We start from the raw sequence: 19,731 nt of genomic DNA on the forward strand, positions 1-19,731 counted from the left end.
AGGCAGTTCAGGCAATGTGGCTTCACTAGAACTTCAGCAAATGCTTGAAGCTGACCAGGCAGAGATTGAGTTATTTATTTTAATTAAAGCAGTTTTGATCATGTATTTTTCAGCTCTGTTGAAGCTTGGGACTTTGGTTGTGGTTCTGCAGATGCAACAGAAGGTTGCCTTAAGTTTTCTCATACAAGTTGATTAGGATCTCAGTTTAATATTACTTAGTTTCATGAAAATGCATACAGTTCTATGATAACTAATTACTGTATTCAGAGTTCTTTCTGGTAGAGATGAGTACAACTCCATAAAGCAGTACTAATGATGTATCTGCATGTTTGGAGAAGCCTGCAAAATGTACTCTAAAGTAGTTACAGAAATTCTTCTTAGGTACCAATTGTGGCTTAGGTTTATGAGTATATGATTCTTGGATCTTTTAGATAGCAGTTTCTTTTTGTGTGATTTCAGATGCTTCTAGAAAGCTATGTTAGACAAGACCTCACTGGAAGAATGGAAGAAACTTGAATTAGTATAAATGGATATCCAACGTGTATTGGATATGTCTGATTTGCATATAAAAGTGATTTTTTTTTTTCATATTTTAAGTTTTTCCATATTGGTGCCCTTTTGCCTATTTCAGGGTGGATCAGACTGAGGCAACATCACTTGCCCATGTCAGGAGCTTATAGAGAAAAAGTAAAACTTAAAATGTCCATACAGAGATTGCTGCAGCAGCCTTGAGTAATGTTTGTTTGTTTTAAGCCGTGAGCTTTATGGTTTGTAGTAATAAGATGGTAACAATAAATCCTAAACATGGTTTAGATGTCCACTTTCAATATTCTGTTACTACAGTGTGTCTCACAACCCCAGACTGCCTCCTTCATCCTTCCTAGTAAGAGTGTGAGCTTTCTCAGCCACAAAAACATTGGTGCTCCTGGGTCAAGCATTGCTTTAATTACAATGGGTGAAGCACATTGAAAACAAAAGGAGTTTTCAAACCATGGGAGTGCAATTTTTAAACAAGTGCTGCACAAGCTATTGTTTTGCTGGTGTTATTCATTTCATATTTAATTGGAAGACTGTAGTTAAGCTCTTATCAAGTTGCTGCAGAATTTCCAGTTTACTGCACCAGTGGCATAGAAGAAGGGAGTCTTTCATTCATACTCATCTTGCCATGGAATAAAATTGATCTTGATTGTTGTTAATGTGGTTGCCTCGTGCGCTTTGTTCATGATTGTTACAGTTTTCCATTTGAAAGGCAAAAAAATAATAGGTGGAAGTCTGTCTAATACTTTGTGCCCCATTAATATGCCTTTTAGATGCAAGATGTGGTTTAGTGTTCAAAAATCAGAGTGGGAGTGGCAATTTACAATCAAGCTACTTACTTTGTATTCTTGGAAGAGAAACTAGTAGAATTTTGGTATTTGCTGCCCTTTTGTGACAGACCAGTATCCCAGCCATTTGGTTCTGTCAGAGTCCCATCCTAACAATGTCTTTTCTTCCAACCTTGTGTGTTAAGCCTCTGTGTTCAGAAAACACTGACTACTAACTTGAATCACTTTGCAAGGTACAGACAAATATTTAAAGGGAAAATGTCATAGCAGTAGTTTATAAAGATTTGGTGAGATAAAAACATGGACATAAAGAAAGGGAAAAGGGCAGGGGGCAAATATAGGAGTAGTTACTTACGGGGGAGAATTCAACTAAGATGCCACTTTTCAAATGACAAGTGAAAGGGAAATTGTGCTTTAGCTGATCTTTATACTCTTCCTTTTTGAGTATGACTGATTACAGCATTGCAACTCCTTTGCTCAAGGGAAGGTCAAGTTAAGTATTCCAAAGACACGCTTGCAACTGAGCATTAATGATTAAAGCGAATGCCCAGCACTCCTTCAAGGGAGGAGTGTATGATTATACTGTATGTGCCATTCAGTATTAATAGTGACTTGCAGACCCTGGTTAATTTAAACCACATATACTGCAGAGTAGTAGCCAAATTATGTGAAACATCTATGAGGTTTTTAAAAGTCATCTCTGGATTTGGAGACCCGGGTTAATATTTTCATTGAGAGAAATGTGTTACTCCTTGCCCAGTGGGCCAGTGGGGGTATGACTGGAAATGAGGGGTAATGATAACGAAAGGTCAGGAATCTGGGAGGGATATTTGAACCAATATTACAGGGGAAGGTTGTGAAAGCATCTGGTGAGAGCTGAAGTTATTAGGTGAGAACAGACTCCTATATAATGGGATGTGGAGGAGGGATCGTTACCTGTTTGTAAATGTTGAGTGCAAAAGGGAAGGGGCTAGCTGATGAAGGAGAGTCACTTACCATATGGAAAACACATTTGCCAGCCTAAGAAGTATTGGTATATAAAAGCCAGTTAGGGAGGAAATACGGAGAAAATGAGTAATTTTCTTGCACTTGATTGAAGCAAAAAAACCCTAAAACCAACCAACCAAAACCCTCCAAAACCACAAGGAACTGACAAGATCACTGAAACATTTCCTTTGAGAAGGGGCTGGGTATTTGTAGAACGTGGAGAACTGGCAAAGATACAAAAAGTGAGGAGATATTAACAGTAAGGAAAAGGGAATGAAGTACTTGAGGTTGCTGAAAGAAACTGAAGCTATAAAAAGAAGGTAACATTTTTCATTCTGTGTCAAGGAGCTCTCTGTCAGAAAGGGGAGTAGAAAATACATCGTTGCAGTGCTGTAAACTAAGTATGGGAGTAAAATTTAGCATTTTATTTGAAGTACTAATTTCCTGTTCTCTAGTAAATGTCATTGGTTGATGTCAATAGCTTATATTGCAGTAGTTTATTGTTTAATATTTACCATGCTGGACTGATGGCAACTTTTTTCCCCAAGCTTCTGTTGTCTTAAAAAACTTTCTTTGTTTTCAGGTTTTCAAAAATCTGGGTACAGATGTGCTTAAATCTGCTTTTGAAGGTTATAATGCTTGTGTTTTTGCATATGGCCAGACTGGATCTGGGAAGTCCTACACCATGATGGGAAATGCGGTATGTTGTATTGTCATGGAATCATAGAATATCGGGTTGGAAGGACCTCAAGGATCATCTGATCCAACCTTTCTTGGTAGAAGCATGGGTTAGACAAGATGGCCCAACTTTCTGTCCAGCCGAAACTTAGAATCGCAGAATAGTTTGGGTTGGAAGGGACGTACAAAGGCCATCTAGTCCAATGGACAGGGGCATCTTCAATTAGATCAGGTTGCCCAGAACCACTTCCAGCCTGGTCTTGAATGTCTTCAGGGATGGTGCATCCACCATCTCTCTGGGTAATCAGTTGAAAAAGGAGCTATTTACCACCACCCCCTGGGTGCAGCCTGTTGCCAGTTCCCCACCCACCACACGGACCACTTTTCTAAGACCATAACATATCAGTTCCTCTAGGAGGAGGTTGTGGGAAACAGAATCAAAAGCTTTAGAGAAATACAGTGTCTGCTGCTCACCCCACATCAACTGAGTAGGTGGGTTTTTTTTCCTTCTGCACGAATGAATTGAAATTATGCTATTAGAAGAGCATGTTCTTATGGAATAATTACTGATCCTGTCCATATACTACTGACCCATCATGTATCATACCTTCTAGTAGTAATTAGGAGATGCTTCTTTTATAGGTAGATACTTAGGTGGAAAAGTGTGTTTAAGTGACGCTCTGCGGTGTTAGACACAAAGCAATAATTTTTGTTCACAAACCAACCCCAGAATTTCAAATGTAATTACTGATTTTCTATGCTCAGCTTGCAAGCAAAGAAGATACTGATTTGAGAACGCAAATGATCAACCCTTTCTGAAGAATCTGTTTTATAGATGTCTTTTGAAGGGTCAGAAGATTAAAATAGGTCCTTAACCCCTTTTAGCGAAAGTGAGGAGTACAAGGAGGGTGAGAGCAGGTAAATGTAAGTTTCAGCAAACCATGGTGAGATGATGCAGTAAGTTCAGTTTTCAGGATTAAGTCTTGTTGAGTGCTTCAGTATAGACCCTGGAAGAGAAAAATGTGACAGGAGGAGTATTTGACATTTTGTGACTAAAGGATGGGAGTAGTTTCTTGCAGTTATCTCCATGCCTGTCCAAGGACAGAAAGATCCCACTAAACTCTTGGAAGTAGAGCAGTTCAAAAAAGGCTGGCTGGTGAAGCCTGTTTGCCAGGCAACCTCTATAGGTTTCACTCTCTGATCATGGGGAAAAAATACATCATGTCTTCTTCCAGCAGAATTGAAAAGGGGAATATTGCCACTTGTCTGTCCTTAGATAGATCACTTTTGAAATGTAAGATTGGCCACTTTGCACCTCCTTTAGTTTAGGAGAGTAAATTAACTGCAAACCTTTCCCTTTCCATTGTCACAGAATAAGTAGCTTTATACTTAACAAAATAGACTTTTGTAACCAGAAAAGATCTTATGACCTAGCTGTGGATTTCTGTTTCAGAAATTTATAAAAGTGACATTTTTATGAGGCTGCCTCACTATATATAATGACTGTAATCATCAAGGCATTTTGCAAATGAATAGGTGCTGAAGTTTGTTTGACACTATTCAATAATAAAGGTCTAATCTTCTTGCCATGATACATAAATACTTTAATCTGGCTTTGTACAGAACGTGTATAAAATATACTCAGCCACCAAGTTAAATGCTTGAAAATTGATGGCCCTGTCAGAGAGACTATAGTGCTGTAAGAAAACTTGAATTTGAAATACGTTTTTTCTTTTCCCTACTTCCTATCTGTTCTTGGCTCTGAAGGCTTCTTCATTCTTCTGCAGTACTGTGGGCAGCAATAATTCCAAGAAATATGTGGACCAGTTAGAGTTGAGTCTTGAACAGAGATACTGAAATGATCAGAGATCTGTAAAATATGGTCTGTAAGGAAAATCAGACTTGTGTATGCAGAGAAGGGAAGACTGGAGGAACAAAAGTCTTCCAAGATGTGAAAGGCTGCTGTAGAAAGGAAAGGGAATCATTTGTTTCCTATGCCCAAGGTAGATGGATAAGAAACAGTACATATAAATTGCAATAAAATTTCATATAAATATGAAATACATATCAATTTCTGGTTAGCACAGAAGTAACATAGGCTTTTCATGAGAAAATTCAGCTCTGGAGTGAACTAGTTATTTTAGTTCTATAGATTTCCATGACTGGAAACCCTAACCCAGAAAAAAAACCATCAAAGATGTAGTTGATCCTGCTCTGGAGCTATAGGGGGTCAAAAGGGTGAAAATGTTTAAATAGAGTTTCTAATAGAGAATGTACATTCTGTAAGATGTACATTTTACTGATAAAATATGCTTGGAACAGTGTGTTCTTCCTTTCTCATCACTGTATTGCTATGGTTGAAGTTACTCAATTAAAGCTAGTATTTCCTGTTTTAAGACTCTCTTTGCAGTTGCTAGATTATGTCAGACACTAATGACTTGCCTAAAACTTTGTGATGGATCTTTCATGGTTTTTCCTTAAGCTTTAATTAAAACTATTCAGGTGTTTCCAAGCATGAGATGAAAGAAAAGTCTTTTTCCTTTTCCCGTGTTTAAAAAAAAAAACCTTAATGAAATAAAATGTGTGTGGGAATTTCCAACATTGAACCCTGAATTTTCTATGCTCAGCTTGCAAGCAAAGAAGATACTGATTTTGAGAACCTAGAGGTAGGGATCGATACATATTGGGAAAGGCAGCTCCTCTGTTACTAAACCAGCCGTCTCAGAAGCAGCATCATTAACTGCAAGTTTCTCCCTTAAACTAGGAGTTATTCTTTTTAAACCAAGTTGTGCTCAGGTGAAGGGCTAGTTGTGATAGGAGGAGAGAATAGATTATTATTTCAAACTAATCGTGGTTGGGGAGAGCTCTGATTAAGAGGAGGAAGTAACTGGAAAAGGGCAAAATGGAGGGATAGCGTATGATTAAAAAAAGACAAGACAGCACCATGAATCAGAAATTGTATCTGGACAAAGGAAAGAGGAAGAGGAGCTCAGAAATGACACCTGGAAGAAGATTTCTGGGACAGAGAATGCAGGGGAAACTGAAGAACGGGGACAGAGGGGACCAGCATGGGCGCAGAATGGAATGAGCTTGGGCGGAAAGGGTCAGATTTTATGTGGGGTTCAGAGGAGAGGAGAAATGTTTGCTGGAGGAGTGTGCTGCAGGGCAGTCTACTGTCTTCATGGTTTTTTTGCTGCCTGGTATCCCACCAGGCAAACCCTTGGGTGCCTTGAGTCTTGAGCTATGCTTATATTGGATGTTTGGTCTGGTTTGTCCTAATTTGCCTCCTGCTTAATTACAAGGGCCTTAACTCTAAGCAAGAACACTTCTTGTCTCAGCGGTGCATAGAATTAGTCTGTTGCATCAAATCTTCCGTGGTTTTGGTCTGGAGGCAAATCACATCTGACAGACTGTTTTGTCAGCTACTTCTGAGTTTGCAGCTCTGAGCCCAAAGCTCCTCTGTATATGTGTATGTCCTTTCTCTTCATTCCTGGGAGCCATGTTCCCTCGTCTGAGCTCTTAAGGAGCTTTGTTTGCTTTGCTCAGCAGGTAGTTGTTCATATACCTGCTCAGACTCTATGGGAATGGGGCCGCTGGGAGCAAGCAGCCCTTGTCAGCCAAGGCCACAGCTGCATGGCGCTCTCCTGCTCCTCTCTGCTGCTACAGAAAACCCTGTCTTTGATTTACCACCTTGCTGCTTGGCTGGAAAGGAAGAGGGGAGCTGCATGCTAAGTCTCTGGGTATCTCAGTGTTGTTAGCTGTTGCCTCACAGCCTGATGTGTTTGACATCGGTGGTGGAGCAGCAGCCTCACTGGGATGAGGCTTAATTCTCAAGAATTTTCAAGTGCCAGCTTAACCTAGAAGATGACATCCTGCTGCTGCTGGCTGCTGTGTTAGCTGAAGTGGCAAGAACCCTGTAATGGATAGTCATAGTGCTGCTAGTAAACCACATAGTCCATAGGGATCTCTGAGAAGGAATATGTTTTTTCAGTTTGCTTTATTAAACCAACTGAGCACTTAATGCATAAAAACTCTTTAACTTCAGAGTTGAGCATTTAGAAGTTAAATATCCAATTTAATTTGGCTGCGTTGTGGGATACAGTGAATGTGGAGTTTTAATTTTGTTATTGCATGCTAATTTATCCATTGGACCTGCTGCATCTTTCAAGACAGGAAGAACTGTGAGCTGGGGATTAGGGCTTTGAATAAGAATGGCTTAAGGGTGCATGTATTTGGCTCTTGTCCCATTTTCTGCAGATGTTGCCAAGTCCATAGTGAAATGAGATAGAAGAAGTTAGAAAAGATAATGTTGAGATAAGGCAGTGCATATGTTGCTCTGACGAGCCAGTTTCTGCCTTCAGCAGCTGGGATTATTTGGGCTACATGACAGGGGCAAAATATATCCCAATAGAAAAGAATTTGAGCTAGAATATACATTCCAGCACACACAGAAGGATTACAGGGGCAAGGTGACTGCAGTTAAATAAAGGGCAAGAGAGGATTTGCTGAAAGGTTTTGATTTTTCCCCCTTTTTCTGGGTATTGGAACTCTCTCAACTAGTGATCTTGGGTTTTACTGTTTTAAAATATATGTGTGTGTATATACCCTTGGAAATAAGAACTGTTGTTATTCCAGGGTGATGCTGGTTTAATACCTCGAATCTGTGAAGGATTATTCAGCAAAATAAGTGAGAAAACAAAGCGGAATGAGGCATCCTTTCGAACAGAAGTCAGGTAGGTCTTGACATGTTGATAGTTTGCTGGTTATCAAACTAGTTTCAGTTACAGCCACTTTGTTCACTTTATCTCTGAGAGATAACTTTCTATGCTTGTCCTCAGTCCTATAATTGATTTTTTTGCTGGCAGTCCTAGTAAAAATGCACAATAGTTCTAAATTCAATGCAATAGCTGTGCATTTTGCTTAATTTAAATGATAGTGAAGATGCCTTTGCTACTGATCAGCGTCTTCTTTATTGTTATCCTTTATTTCAGGCTGACATTAAGCGATCCTGATCTTGCTAATGGCTTCTTTTCTGCATGCTTCTTGCTTTTTTTGCCTTTTCCCTTATACCAGTACACTGTAGTCATTACTGTCTTTGGGTCTATTATCATAGAATAGTTAGGGTTGGAAAGGACCTTAAGATCATCTAGTTCCAACCCCCCCTGCCATGGGCAGGGACATCTCTGCTTCTCCAGGCATCTTGCTTTCAAACACAGCATTAACATGGATTTCCTTTTTTGAGAGGCTCTTGAATCAGTCAGTGATTTTTCTAATGCTTTTTCTTTCAGTTATCTGGAAATTTATAATGAACGTGTGAGAGATCTTCTGAGACGGAAGTCATCAAAAACTAATAATCTACGAATACGAGAACATCCAAAAGAAGGGCCCTATGTTGAGGGTAAAAACACTTTCAGTGTTTAGCACTGGATATTTTATTACCTTTATATGTTCTAAAATGTGGTGTCTAATTGCACAGGGTATTTTTATGATTTAAAATAGAAATGATTATGGATACAGTGCTTTGATATAAAAGTATTAAAGGAGAATAGCCTCTTACTTTGTACCCACACTCACTTTCCCAATTCTAAGATTATTATACATATACAGTTTTTATTTGTAAATTTCTAACACATTTTTAAGTAATGCTAACAGTTGCAATTGGTTTTAAGAATTTGTTGACTATAATTTATAAATCTTTAATGTTTGCATGGAAAGTACCTATTAAGATCTAATTGTCTTAATCTGTCCTCTACCAGGGAAGGTTTGTCTCTTGAGGGATTATGCTTATTGCACTAAATACTTTAGTAAGATTGCATGTTTTTTTATTAGTTTACTGTAAATGTGTAAGTGGTCCATTGTTCACATGAGGCCTCATTCCTTTCCGTAAGTGATAATGAAGTATGGCAATAAACCCTAATTGCAGCAATACTTTGCAGTAGTGAGGGTGATTGGAATATTTTTTTCTAAAGGCAGTCAAGTGCACATCCGAGCGTGCTGTAACACTCTGCTTTTCTTTAGATTTGTCTAAACATTTAGTGCAAAACTATGGTGATGTAGAGGAACTTATGGACGCAGGAAATATAAATAGAACGACGGCTGCAACTGGAATGAACGATGTCAGTAGCAGGTCACATGCCATTTTCACAATCAACTTCACTCAGGTAACAAAACTAAAGCCTCTGTCTTAATATGTGTTTAAATTCAGTAATTCATATGACAAAAAATAAGGTCAAGTAAGCAAGTATGGGTAGGTAATGACTACGTGGTTGTGATCGAGAAAATTGAAAACGTAAAAAATACTGGTTTGAGAGTTACAAGTACATTTATCAGTGATTATAATATTTAAAATTTACAGTGTAATGTGATTACTTAAAATATTTAATAGATTTTGAGGAGATAACTATTGGGACATTAGGCTGAGTAACAGTGACCAGCGCTGGCATGCTTCATGATACTGCTGTGACAGGAGTGAGTGAGGAGCCTGTTGGGTGAGACCAGCCAGGTCTGAACATGGGCTATCTTTTATACTCTGGTGTTCTCCAAGGTTTATGGAAAAATCTCTCTCCATGGCCCAAATCGTAAAGTGGAGAAATGTTTTCTGAGTGTTTTCTTGCTGAGTCTTCATCTGTTATTGTTGGAAAGCTCTTTATATTCCTTGTTTTATACTGATGGAATAATGGAGAGATTTACCACATTTTCCAAGGGAATAGTGATCTGTTTGGAGTAAACTCATTTTCTAATGATTCATGGTCTTCATTGTTGTTTTGGAGAGGGCTTTTAGACTGTCCATGGGTAACCTGCTAGGTGAAGGGAAGGTAGTGTGGAGGTGGTTTGCTCTTCTGATGGAACTTTTCATGTCTCCCCCCTACCAGAAATACAGACACAAAATGCTGTGCTGTTTGCTAATGATGAGTTGCTCATTGCAGGGCTTTCTGAAGAGGACAAGTGGCAGGCAGCAAAAGGTTTTGTTCCACTGTTGTACTGTAAAAGTAGAAGGAAGTTTGGTATAGGGTAATCTGAGTTGTTTTATATGAATTAAGGTAAATATTAGGCAGAAGCCTTCATTAAAATTGTAGAATAAAATTGCAATTGCTGCTTACTAGAACTTGGAGGCAGGGAAGGAAGTGAGTGTAAATGCATCTGTGTATATTATAGCTTGTTGAAAGCTAAATATAAATATAATATGTTGAAAGCTTAATAAAACGAATGCCACACATGTTCACTGTGCATCATGTAAGTACCAATTCACAGTTGGTGTATGTCCATAAGTGGCTAGAAAGTTGCAAATATTACAATTTATAGACATAACTACTTGTGTGGGGGTTATGCAGCAATTCATGATTGCTTTTTCTGTGGCACCTCTACTATACCTGTCTTCTGAAGCTCTGCTATTGTAGACAAGTTAAATTCAGTCATGACATGGAAAAGGCCACTAGGTTGGCTTCAGTAAAATTGCAGAATTTCATAGATTAACATACTTTTCTTTGTATTATTTTTCTTTAGGCTAAATTTGATTCTGAAATGCCTTGTGAAACTGTTAGCAAGATTCATTTGGTAGATCTTGCTGGAAGCGAGAGAGCAGATGCCACTGGTGCCACAGGGGTTAGATTAAAGGAAGGAGGGAATATTAACAAATCCCTAGTTACTCTGGGAAATGTAATTTCTGCCTTAGGTAAGTCTCAGGTTTTTGGGCTTGGCTGTTTTGGGGTTTTTTTTTTTTAGTCACTAAATACCTTTCTGTTTATTTATTTACACTTCTGTTCATTTTTACTTATACAAATAATGGCCTAATGCATCCTCGTTTTGAAAATGAGTGAATATACCTAATTGCAGCTTCTTTTTCCTTCCTCCACATCACAGCTGATTTATCTCAGGATGCAACAAATCCTCTTTCAAAGAAGAAACAAGTATTTGTGCCTTACAGGGACTCTGTGTTGACTTGGTTGTTAAAGGATAGCCTAGGAGGAAACTCTAAAACGATAATGATTGCCAGTAAGTGTTTTTAAATTACTTTTCTTTGCATCCTGAAGAGTTCATGCTGAATAGGAGTGGCTGTAAATATTTAGATTCCAGATGCTTTCTTAAGGCAGAACATTGGTTACACATATTAATGGGGTTTTTTCTTTCTAAGTTTTCTAGTAACACTGCTTTTGCACTCTGCAGAATATCTCCTCCACCAGTAGAACTATATATAGGGTCTCATTGTGTATATGGAGACAGACTAGTTGTTTAGTGATGTCATGAACAACAGCAGGTATGCCTCCTGAATTTGAGAGCTTCATTTTCCATCTGCAGATTGTCTGTTTGGGTGCATATATCGCTGGCTCTTTGGTCACAAATGTAGCAAGGCACCCAGGTTGTGTATGTACAGTGCCAGACATTTGGTTGCGTAAGTAAGGATCATTCGAATGTGTGTGCCTAATTTCTTGCATTTGCTCAGACCTGTGCCTCACTGCTGTGTTCCTTTGACTCATGCACAGTGTAATGATTAGCTGATTTGACCAGTTAAACTTCAAGTAATAGCTCCTGCTTACTGTTGAGGTACATTTGCTTTTCAGGCAGCTGTTACTCATTGTTGATGTTCAAACCTGGACCTAGATAAAGCAGGTACTTCTCTTCCCTCATACTTCTCCTCCCCAGGCTTGAAGACATTGACCCCCAGTAGAAAAAAGAATTCCAGCCTGGTATATCCAGTCAATAACAATGCGTGAATCGGTTTATTTTTCCAAAACTGTGTTTGGTTTTGTTGCATTAGTAGCAGAAACAACCTGTTTCTTTTGACATTCATTATATAGGACTGTCATTTTTATTTAACCTACTTTTTAAATGCACACAACATTTCAACTTTTTGCCTAAATTCATTTATGATCAGTCATCTTTTCTTTTTACAATTTTATGGTCAGGCAAACTTGCAGTTTCCTTCTTATGTGGAGGAAGCTCTGAAAGCATTACTTGGTTTAAAAACCTACTTATGGCATATGTAGTTCAGATTTTTCAGTGAACTGGAATGGGAATTCTGTTCCCCCCAAAAGTGAAGCCAGGGGATGTTTAAGGGTTTTGGATGTTGGAAATGTAAGGAGTGAAGAGAAAAGCAACCCTGAAATTTCTCACTCTCTCCCGGTCAAATAAAATGCAGTTCAGCTGACACAGTCCTCTCTTGAAAAGATGGGAGAACAGAATTAAGGGACTAAAATACATTGGATCAATTCTGGTTCTTCAGTTGTTTTCTTACAGTCAAATTCTCCGGATAGCAGTTCCCTTATTACATGATTTTGGGGGTGGTTTTGGAAACTGTGCCACTTTTTTCCTCAGGCTGATCATAGTAGTACCAAAAGAGGATCTTGGACCAGACTCTGCTTCGTTTTTCTGTCTGTTTAAGTAACAGTGTGCTGGTGTCTTTCTTCTTGATGCTTTTTTTTCAGTTAATGGTTGAGTAACCTGCCTTTTTTGACAGAGGGATTGGGAAGAGAGGTTTTAGAAACACCATGAGCTTTCAGTGCCTGTACTAATGATTACAAAACCCAGCCACTTTTTCAGCTGCTTCCTCGTCTATTAAGGATGCTTCTCCTAGGCAGAGCCCTGATGGTTGATCTTTTCTCCAACAGTAACTCTACTGGTAATGTGGCTGAATTGCCTAACAGAGCCTGACAAGCTGCCTGGACACATTTGGCCTGCCTTTTCTTTAACTAAACACAACAAAAGCAGGAAGATCATCTCAAACTGTAGGAAAGGCTTTTATGACAAAACAGAATTGAATGTATTTTTATATGTCTATAATGTATTGTAACTTCTTTCCAGAAAGAGAATAATTGAGTAGTGGAGTGGAGACAGTAGATGAAGTAGGGAAGTAAGAGTGTGAGCTAAGGGAAGTATAGTCTATTGCCAAGTTCATCTCTCCTAATTCAGGGAGTCTCTACCACAAAGAGAGTATTACTGTTGAGATAATGAGGAAGGGCGCAGAATATTTTGGTTACCTGATCATTTTTTTCAGGTGTTTTCATAATCTGATTCTCTGGGTCTCTTGTTCAGTTTGATTATTAAGATTTCTGGTCCTGGATAATTTCGGTGTGGTGTTCTCTTCTGTGTTTTTTGCTTATCTCTGTGGGTGCTGCCCTTCTCTTTTTAAACTCCATTGTTTTTTCCTGGTTAAGTTGCCTGAAAAAACAATACTGGTTTTTCTTGAGGCATCAGATAAGTTCTGTGTGCTGCCAGATGTTTGCAGCTCAGTGGAACAGCGAGGTTTGTAAATTACTGAAGCTCTTCTCTTGTTTTGGTTCTTGTGTCAGCTTTTTGTTTGAATGCTGTGTAATTTCCCTTCAAAACTTGGACTGAGCCTGCTGTGGTTTTACGTGGAATAACTTTTCCATTTCATGATTACATACTCAGTTTTTATCCACTGTACTCGTAAAATAAAAACAGCAAGAAAGCCTGTAAAGTATCATATAGGACATTGATGCTTAGCAGAGAAATGTAAATGTTAAGTAGATTGACAGCAAGATTACTTTACAATACTTGGTTGTTGGAGCTGATTAATACACTACTCTAATAGAGTGTTTATTTAAGCAGAGTTACAATAACATGAAGCAGTGGAACTAGGTGAAGCACTGGTGCAAATTGTAGCCATACTGGTTAATCATGTACTTCTGTCTCTTCATCTGCATTAAGTTTATCTGACTTTTAAAATATAAACTAACTTTACTGAATGAAACATACAGTGCTGGATGAACTGTTTCTGATTTCATCTCCTTAGCTATTTCACCTGCTGATGTCAATTATGGAGAAACTTTAAGTACACTTCGCTATGCAAATAGAGCCAAAAACATCATCAACAAGCCTACTATTAATGAGGATCCTAACGTCAAACTGATCCGTGAGCTGAGAGCTGAAATAGCCCGATTAAAAGCCCTGCTTGCTCAAGGGAATCAGGTTAGCTTTACTTGAAATTTATGTGTAATTTTCCTTGAGTTATAACATCTATTTCTAGAATGTAATGAGATAATTATCTTTCATTATATTGATTTGAGTAAACAAGCTCTATGAGGCTATGAATGAATATTATTTTCCTGATTGAATCAGTTTCCATATGGCCAGTAGACTACCTCTTTTTGCATAAGGGGAAAAATTGTCATCCCAAAGCTCCGAGCTTTCTCTTAATATAATCAGAGCTTGACTGCAGTGTGCTGTGGAACAGGTAGTCACCACAGCATAAGGAAGCTGAGCAGTAACATATTTCCTAGGTCTAGCTGGTGGATAAAGAAGTACTTTAACTCATATCTTAAAAGAAGTAGAAAGGTATAAAATATTTAAGATGGGCAAATGTAAAATGTAGGAGTATGCATAGGTTTGAACAATGCATTTTGTTTTTGTTTGGCTGTGCTGTACATTAGAAAGCATGTAACATGCTAAGTATGTAAACATATTGTCAGAGGTGGTGTAAGAAAATGTGTCGCTCTATAATTCACTTCTATTTTTCTCTTGGTATTAGCAGCTGTAAACATCTGCTGCACAAGCTCTGTTAGGCTTAATATCTCTTTTTCCAGGATGGTGAAGCCAACCAAATAATAAGGAATATGCAATTGGCTCAGGCCAGTCGTCGCTTCTAAATAATGTCACTCAGGACTGCTGTATTTCATACTTGAGCAAATACGAGTTGGAAGTATCTGAAATGATACTTCACATTTATTTCTAGAACTATCTATTTTTATTTTAGATGGGCTGCGCAATGTGAAATGTCAGTTCAGCACAGAATTTTTTAAATAGAAGGGTAGTACTTCAGTTAAATTCTGTGCTATAAAACATTTGCTGAAAAAGAAGATGGGACCATAGTTGGAAGCAGTAATAGGTATTGCAGGTGATTGGAGAGCTCTGCTTTGTTACAAACAATTAGAAAGCTTTATGGGGTTGAATTATTCTATTATACTGGTGTTTCTCTCATATTCTTTAGGAGGGGAAAATGCAATTTATTGTCAAAGTGTGATTTGATTTAGAGTTAGCAAACTAGATGTAACTTGGACCCCTCTGAAGATCTAATGCTTTGACCTAGTTCCAGGCTGTAAAAGAGTGAATATCACAAAATAAATCTGGTTCAGTTGTAGGATGTGATACACGGCTGTGTGGGAGGCAATAGAGAACTTGCTTAAGTTAATTGAATTTGTGATGGTTGATAAAACAGCAGGTGGTTTTATATATGCAGAGTAGAATATAAATCTCTGTATAATTTCTTTTGTAGTTTTCCTTTATATTCCCAGAATACTGTATTGCAGATGCTTCTGTAGGTCACTGAAGATACTGGTTACCAAAATACAGTGCTGGGTTCAGTGTAGGTCACATAATAATGAGTGTTGGTTATGTGTACGTGTTGTATAGCAGTTTTCCTCTTTTAAGGCCGGTCACCTTCATATATATTTATTAAAGATAAGCAAGATAAATATGTATCATGGCAAAATGGTAAACTATTGGTGCATAATAAATTTTCATGTTTAGCAGAAATATAAAGATAGATGTATGAGGAATTACTCATTATAAACTTATGCCATGTTTCAGTCATTGCAACTGCATGACCATGTGTGTACATGGGGAATGAAAATAGTGCTCTTAAACTTATCATATATATTTGTAATATCTGCTTTGACAAGATTTTGATTACTGTGTTTACAGTATTTCAAGGTAAAATGACATATACTGGAGTTCAAAATACTTCATCTGAAACAATCAAAGAAGTTACATTTCTTTCATTTGATTCTGCTAGAAATTGTTACTTTTTACTTTCTTTTGTTTTGTTTTTAACTTGATGATGTTTATTTTTTACAATTTTAGATTGCACTGTTGGATTCTCCAACAGCTTTAAGTATGGAAGAAAAACTTCAGCAGAATGAAGCAAGGGTAAGTAATAATTTCATAAGTAGTTTTTAAATAAAACCCAAAGAAACAAAAAAAAAGAAGGGGTGCCTCAATGTGAGACTTGATAATTTTCAGGATTTTTTTTTTATACACTTAATTTTCTTCCATCAAATAGCATTGTTTGGTGCTTTTTAAAAAACCCACAAAACCAACAAAACAAAACAACAAACTATGTGAACTTGTAATTTTGCTATACAATTAACGTATGATAACGTTATAACATCCCTGGCAGGGTTCCAGGCCAGGTTGGATGGGACTTGGAGCAGCCTGGTCTAGTGGAAGGTGGCCCTGCCCATAGCAGGGGGGTTGGAACTAGATGATCTTAGGGTCCTTTCCAACCCAAACTATTCTATGATTCTAAGCAAGAACAAAGTGTTTCTTTAATACTTTTCATGCCAGTTCTATTTAATGAAAATACATGTTCTCAGGCCAGCTTGCCTTACTGAAAAGTATATTTGTAAATGGAGAGGAAGAAGCCACTAAATCAGGGTAATCATTACCCAGTAATCACAGTAACAGTGCATTCCTTGTGTAGAAAATACAGTAAAAGATTTATGGGGAAAATGGTCAACTTTTATGTTTTCAAGTAATCAATAACTTGTGTTGTGGGGGTAGGTTTTCAGAAAATTCCAGTCTTTAAATATGATCTTTGCAAGTATGTTCAGTGCCTAATAAGCTGTCTTTTCTGGGTCTAAGATCTAGTGTAGTCATCCCAAGTTGTTCTAATCGCCCAGCTCAGTGTAGTCTGAGAAGAATTCACAGGCAGTTTTGATGTAGGATCCAAAAGACTATAGATGCAATGGTACTCTAATTCATCTGATTTCTAGTCTTTCATTCTTTATTCTACCATTCTGTGTTAATTCTTTTCTATATACTTGCTTGTTTTTAAAGCTACTGCAAACTGTTTTAAAAACATAGTATTACTCAGACTGTGGAAGAAGAAAGGAAAGTATTTGGAATCATTCAGCTACATGGCAGCAAATGCTTAGTTCTGAATACTGTCAACAAGATGCCAATCAAATGTAGATATGACATCTTTAAAAAACAGGGACTTCTTGGCTGGTTTAAATTGGAACGTTTACACCGGTGCTGCTTACACCTTTACAGTTAGAGAGTGAATGCATTTCTTTGAGAATCCTGTTTTGACCTAAGTAATTGGCATAGTATCTGTCTACGCTCTTCAGGATTCCCATTGGTAATACCAGTTTATAAGGCATGTTGAAATACTTTTCAGTGAAATGATACATAAAAAAAAATTAAGGACAAAAATGGACAAAATATGTGTATTAGTGTGAGCTATGGCTGCAAAGTGGACTCTGGGCATCTCCATAAGCCAAGTTTCTGCTAGGAATGCATTTTACAACTCTAGTGCACGCAGGAATCCTTACTTTCTTGTATTGCATAATTAAGGTAGGACCTACATAAGCTCAGTGTGAGCTTTCAGTTGTAAGGTGATTTTGTCATAGTCATACTAGGTTTTTAAAACTTTTTAGCTGAATCAGAGGTGAATCATCATGCTGTTGGTACAGGTTCTTTTTTTTTGTTGCACAAATGCAAGGCTTTTATCTAAGAGTAGCTGAGTAATACACTCTGCTGCCTATATGCTAATGAGAGTATGATACTCTGTTCTCTGACAGTAATCACTGTTTGTCCTGCACACAAGTGTTGGCCCCTCTGTGTGGGTAGTATATTGAGCATATTTTATTATCTCTTGTCAGCTTCATTAGAAGGTTGTGTGATTGCTAGTCATGATAATTACAATAGACATAATTACTGAAAATTCTTAGTAGATACTGCAGTGGTTATAGCTTTTTTTATAATCGAATGAGTGCAATAATTAATTTGTTGATGCAGATCTAAAGACTTTTATCACCATATTTAAATTACCTGACAAATATATGGTGGCTTTCTTTAATGTGTTGATTTGTCCTTATATAAGAGCAATTTTTAAATGTTTGTGAGGAATAGAAGTTGTTCTGGGATGGTGAATACACTTAGGATAGACCTTCACATTTTTCTTTAATCTTTTCAATACGTTTTTTTGTTTTACCATTCCCCTTAATAGGACTAGGAAAGATAATGATGCCTTGGGAAGTGTGCTTCCTTTGTTGAAATCTTGGTAAGCTGGTAAAAGACCTGGAGCACAAGTCCTGTGAGGAGTGGCTGTGAGATCTGGAGCCTTTTAGCCTGGAGAAAAGGAGGGAGACCTTATCCCTCCCTTATAGGTCCCTAAAGACACCTGAAAGGAAGATGGAGCGAGGTAGGGGCCAGTCCCTTCTCTCAGGGACAAGAGGAAATTGCCTTAAGATATGCTAGGGGGAGTTCAGATTTGTTATTAGGAAAAATTTCTTCACCAAAAGGGTTGTCAGGCATTGGAACAGGCTTTCCAGGGAAGTGGCTGCATCACCATCCCTGGTGGTATTTAAAAGGTGCGTAGATGTGGTGCTTAGGGACATGGTTTATTGGTGGACTTGGCAGTCCTGGGGTTAATGTTTGGACTTGATAATTTTAGAGGTCTTTCCCAGCCTAAATGAATCTGTGATACTACACCCAGTGCTCTCCCTCTCCCAGTCTGTAGGGCCTTTGCAAGCAGCTTCTCAGTTCTGTGCTCATTTTCCCCAGGGGTGTGATGTCTGAGTTGCAGCAAACTTTGCTCTGGTTCTCTCCTGAAGGCTGCCTGTGTGCTTCTTCCTCTGCCTGCCATCCTCTGGAGGGCATTTTAGCCTGAACATGCCTGCCTGCATATTCAGGAACCATAAGAAAGGAGCTTGTTATAGCTAAGGGATCAATCTGTGGCAGTAGACTTTTTAAGACTGGTGAAGCACTTCATAGAATTATTAAATTTCTTTGAAAATGACTGCTATTTCATTTTTCACTGAAGTGGCTCTCCTTCTCCTTTGTTTCATTTCATACTATAGATAAGAATTTTGTGGGCTATTGTAGGAATGGCTACTTATAGAATCATAGAATAGTTAGCGTTGGAAAGGACCTTAAGATCATCCAGTTCCAACCCCCCTACCATGGGCAGAGACACTTCGCACTAAACCATATCATCCAAGGCCTCGTCCAACCTGGCCTTGAACACTGCCAGGGATGGAGCACTCACAACCTCCCTGGGCAACCCATTCCAGTGCCTCACCACCCTAACAGGAAAGGATTTCCTGCTTATAGCCAATCTAAACTTCCCCTGTTTAAGTTTTAACCCATTACCCCTTGTCCTATCACTACAGTCCCTAATGAAGAGTTCATCCCCAGCATCCCTGTAGGCCCCCTTCAGATACTGGAAGGCTGCTCTGAGGTTTCCATGCAGCCTTCTCTTCTCCAGGCTACTTAGTCCAGGAGCAATATGTTTAATCTAAATGTCTAAGTATTAAACTTCACAAAGAACTGCATGAACATTTAGTCCTCTCTGAGAATGTGTTTTCAAGGACTTTGGAAGAGATGTGATCATTTCTGATCTTTGTTTTCTTTTCTAGGTACAAGAACTGACCAAAGAGTGGACAAACAAGTGGAATGAAACTCAGGATATTCTGAAAGTAAGGCAAATAAATAAATTTTCAACTTGGCATTTGAACTAGCCTTAGTGGTCTTACTTAAAAAAAGTTCATGTTCTAAGTCACCCTCTTTGGCTTTTTATTTAATAACACAAATTTTTCTGAGTGTTGTTTTAGATTATTCCAGGGAATTAGTTTTTGAGGGCTTTTAAGGGTAAATATTCAGGCACAGTGGTATTTTTGAAGAAGTTTTTAAATAATATTAATCAGGGTTAGCACAACTCTTTATTTTTTCTTCACTGTAGTGACCTCACAGCATGAAACAGCTTATTTCTCACTAATCTTTA

The 19,731-nt window shown here is 38.1% G+C and overlaps 1 protein-coding gene across 8 annotated transcripts in view; it reads left to right on the plus strand.

The window, feature by feature from the left end:
- The window catches only part of KIF16B (kinesin family member 16B), a 141,035-nt gene that overhangs the window by 18,563 nt on the left and 102,741 nt on the right, over positions 1-19,731 (plus strand). For all 8 annotated transcript variants that reach the window (XR_009725888.1, XM_061356269.1, XM_061356271.1 and 5 more), the window contains exons 4-12: positions 2,896-3,012; positions 7,626-7,723; positions 8,279-8,388; positions 9,009-9,151; positions 10,494-10,662; positions 10,851-10,982; positions 13,741-13,916; positions 15,807-15,872; positions 19,367-19,426. Coding sequence is in view for 7 of the 8 variants with exons in the window: in XM_061356269.1 (XP_061212253.1) it covers positions 2,896-3,012; positions 7,626-7,723; positions 8,279-8,388; positions 9,009-9,151; positions 10,494-10,662; positions 10,851-10,982; positions 13,741-13,916; positions 15,807-15,872; positions 19,367-19,426 (1,071 nt within the window). In the remaining variant the exon portion in view is untranslated. The remainder of the gene's footprint in view (positions 1-2,895; positions 3,013-7,625; positions 7,724-8,278; positions 8,389-9,008; positions 9,152-10,493; positions 10,663-10,850; positions 10,983-13,740; positions 13,917-15,806; positions 15,873-19,366; positions 19,427-19,731) is intronic.

The sequence above is a fragment of the Neopsephotus bourkii genome, unplaced genomic scaffold, assembly GCF_033783945.1.
Source record: "Neopsephotus bourkii isolate Nb327-2 ecotype Australia unplaced genomic scaffold, CSIRO-AGI_Nbou_v1 NB_845, whole genome shotgun sequence".
In the NCBI taxonomy this organism is placed as follows: Eukaryota; Metazoa; Chordata; class Aves; order Psittaciformes; family Psittacidae; genus Neopsephotus; species Neopsephotus bourkii.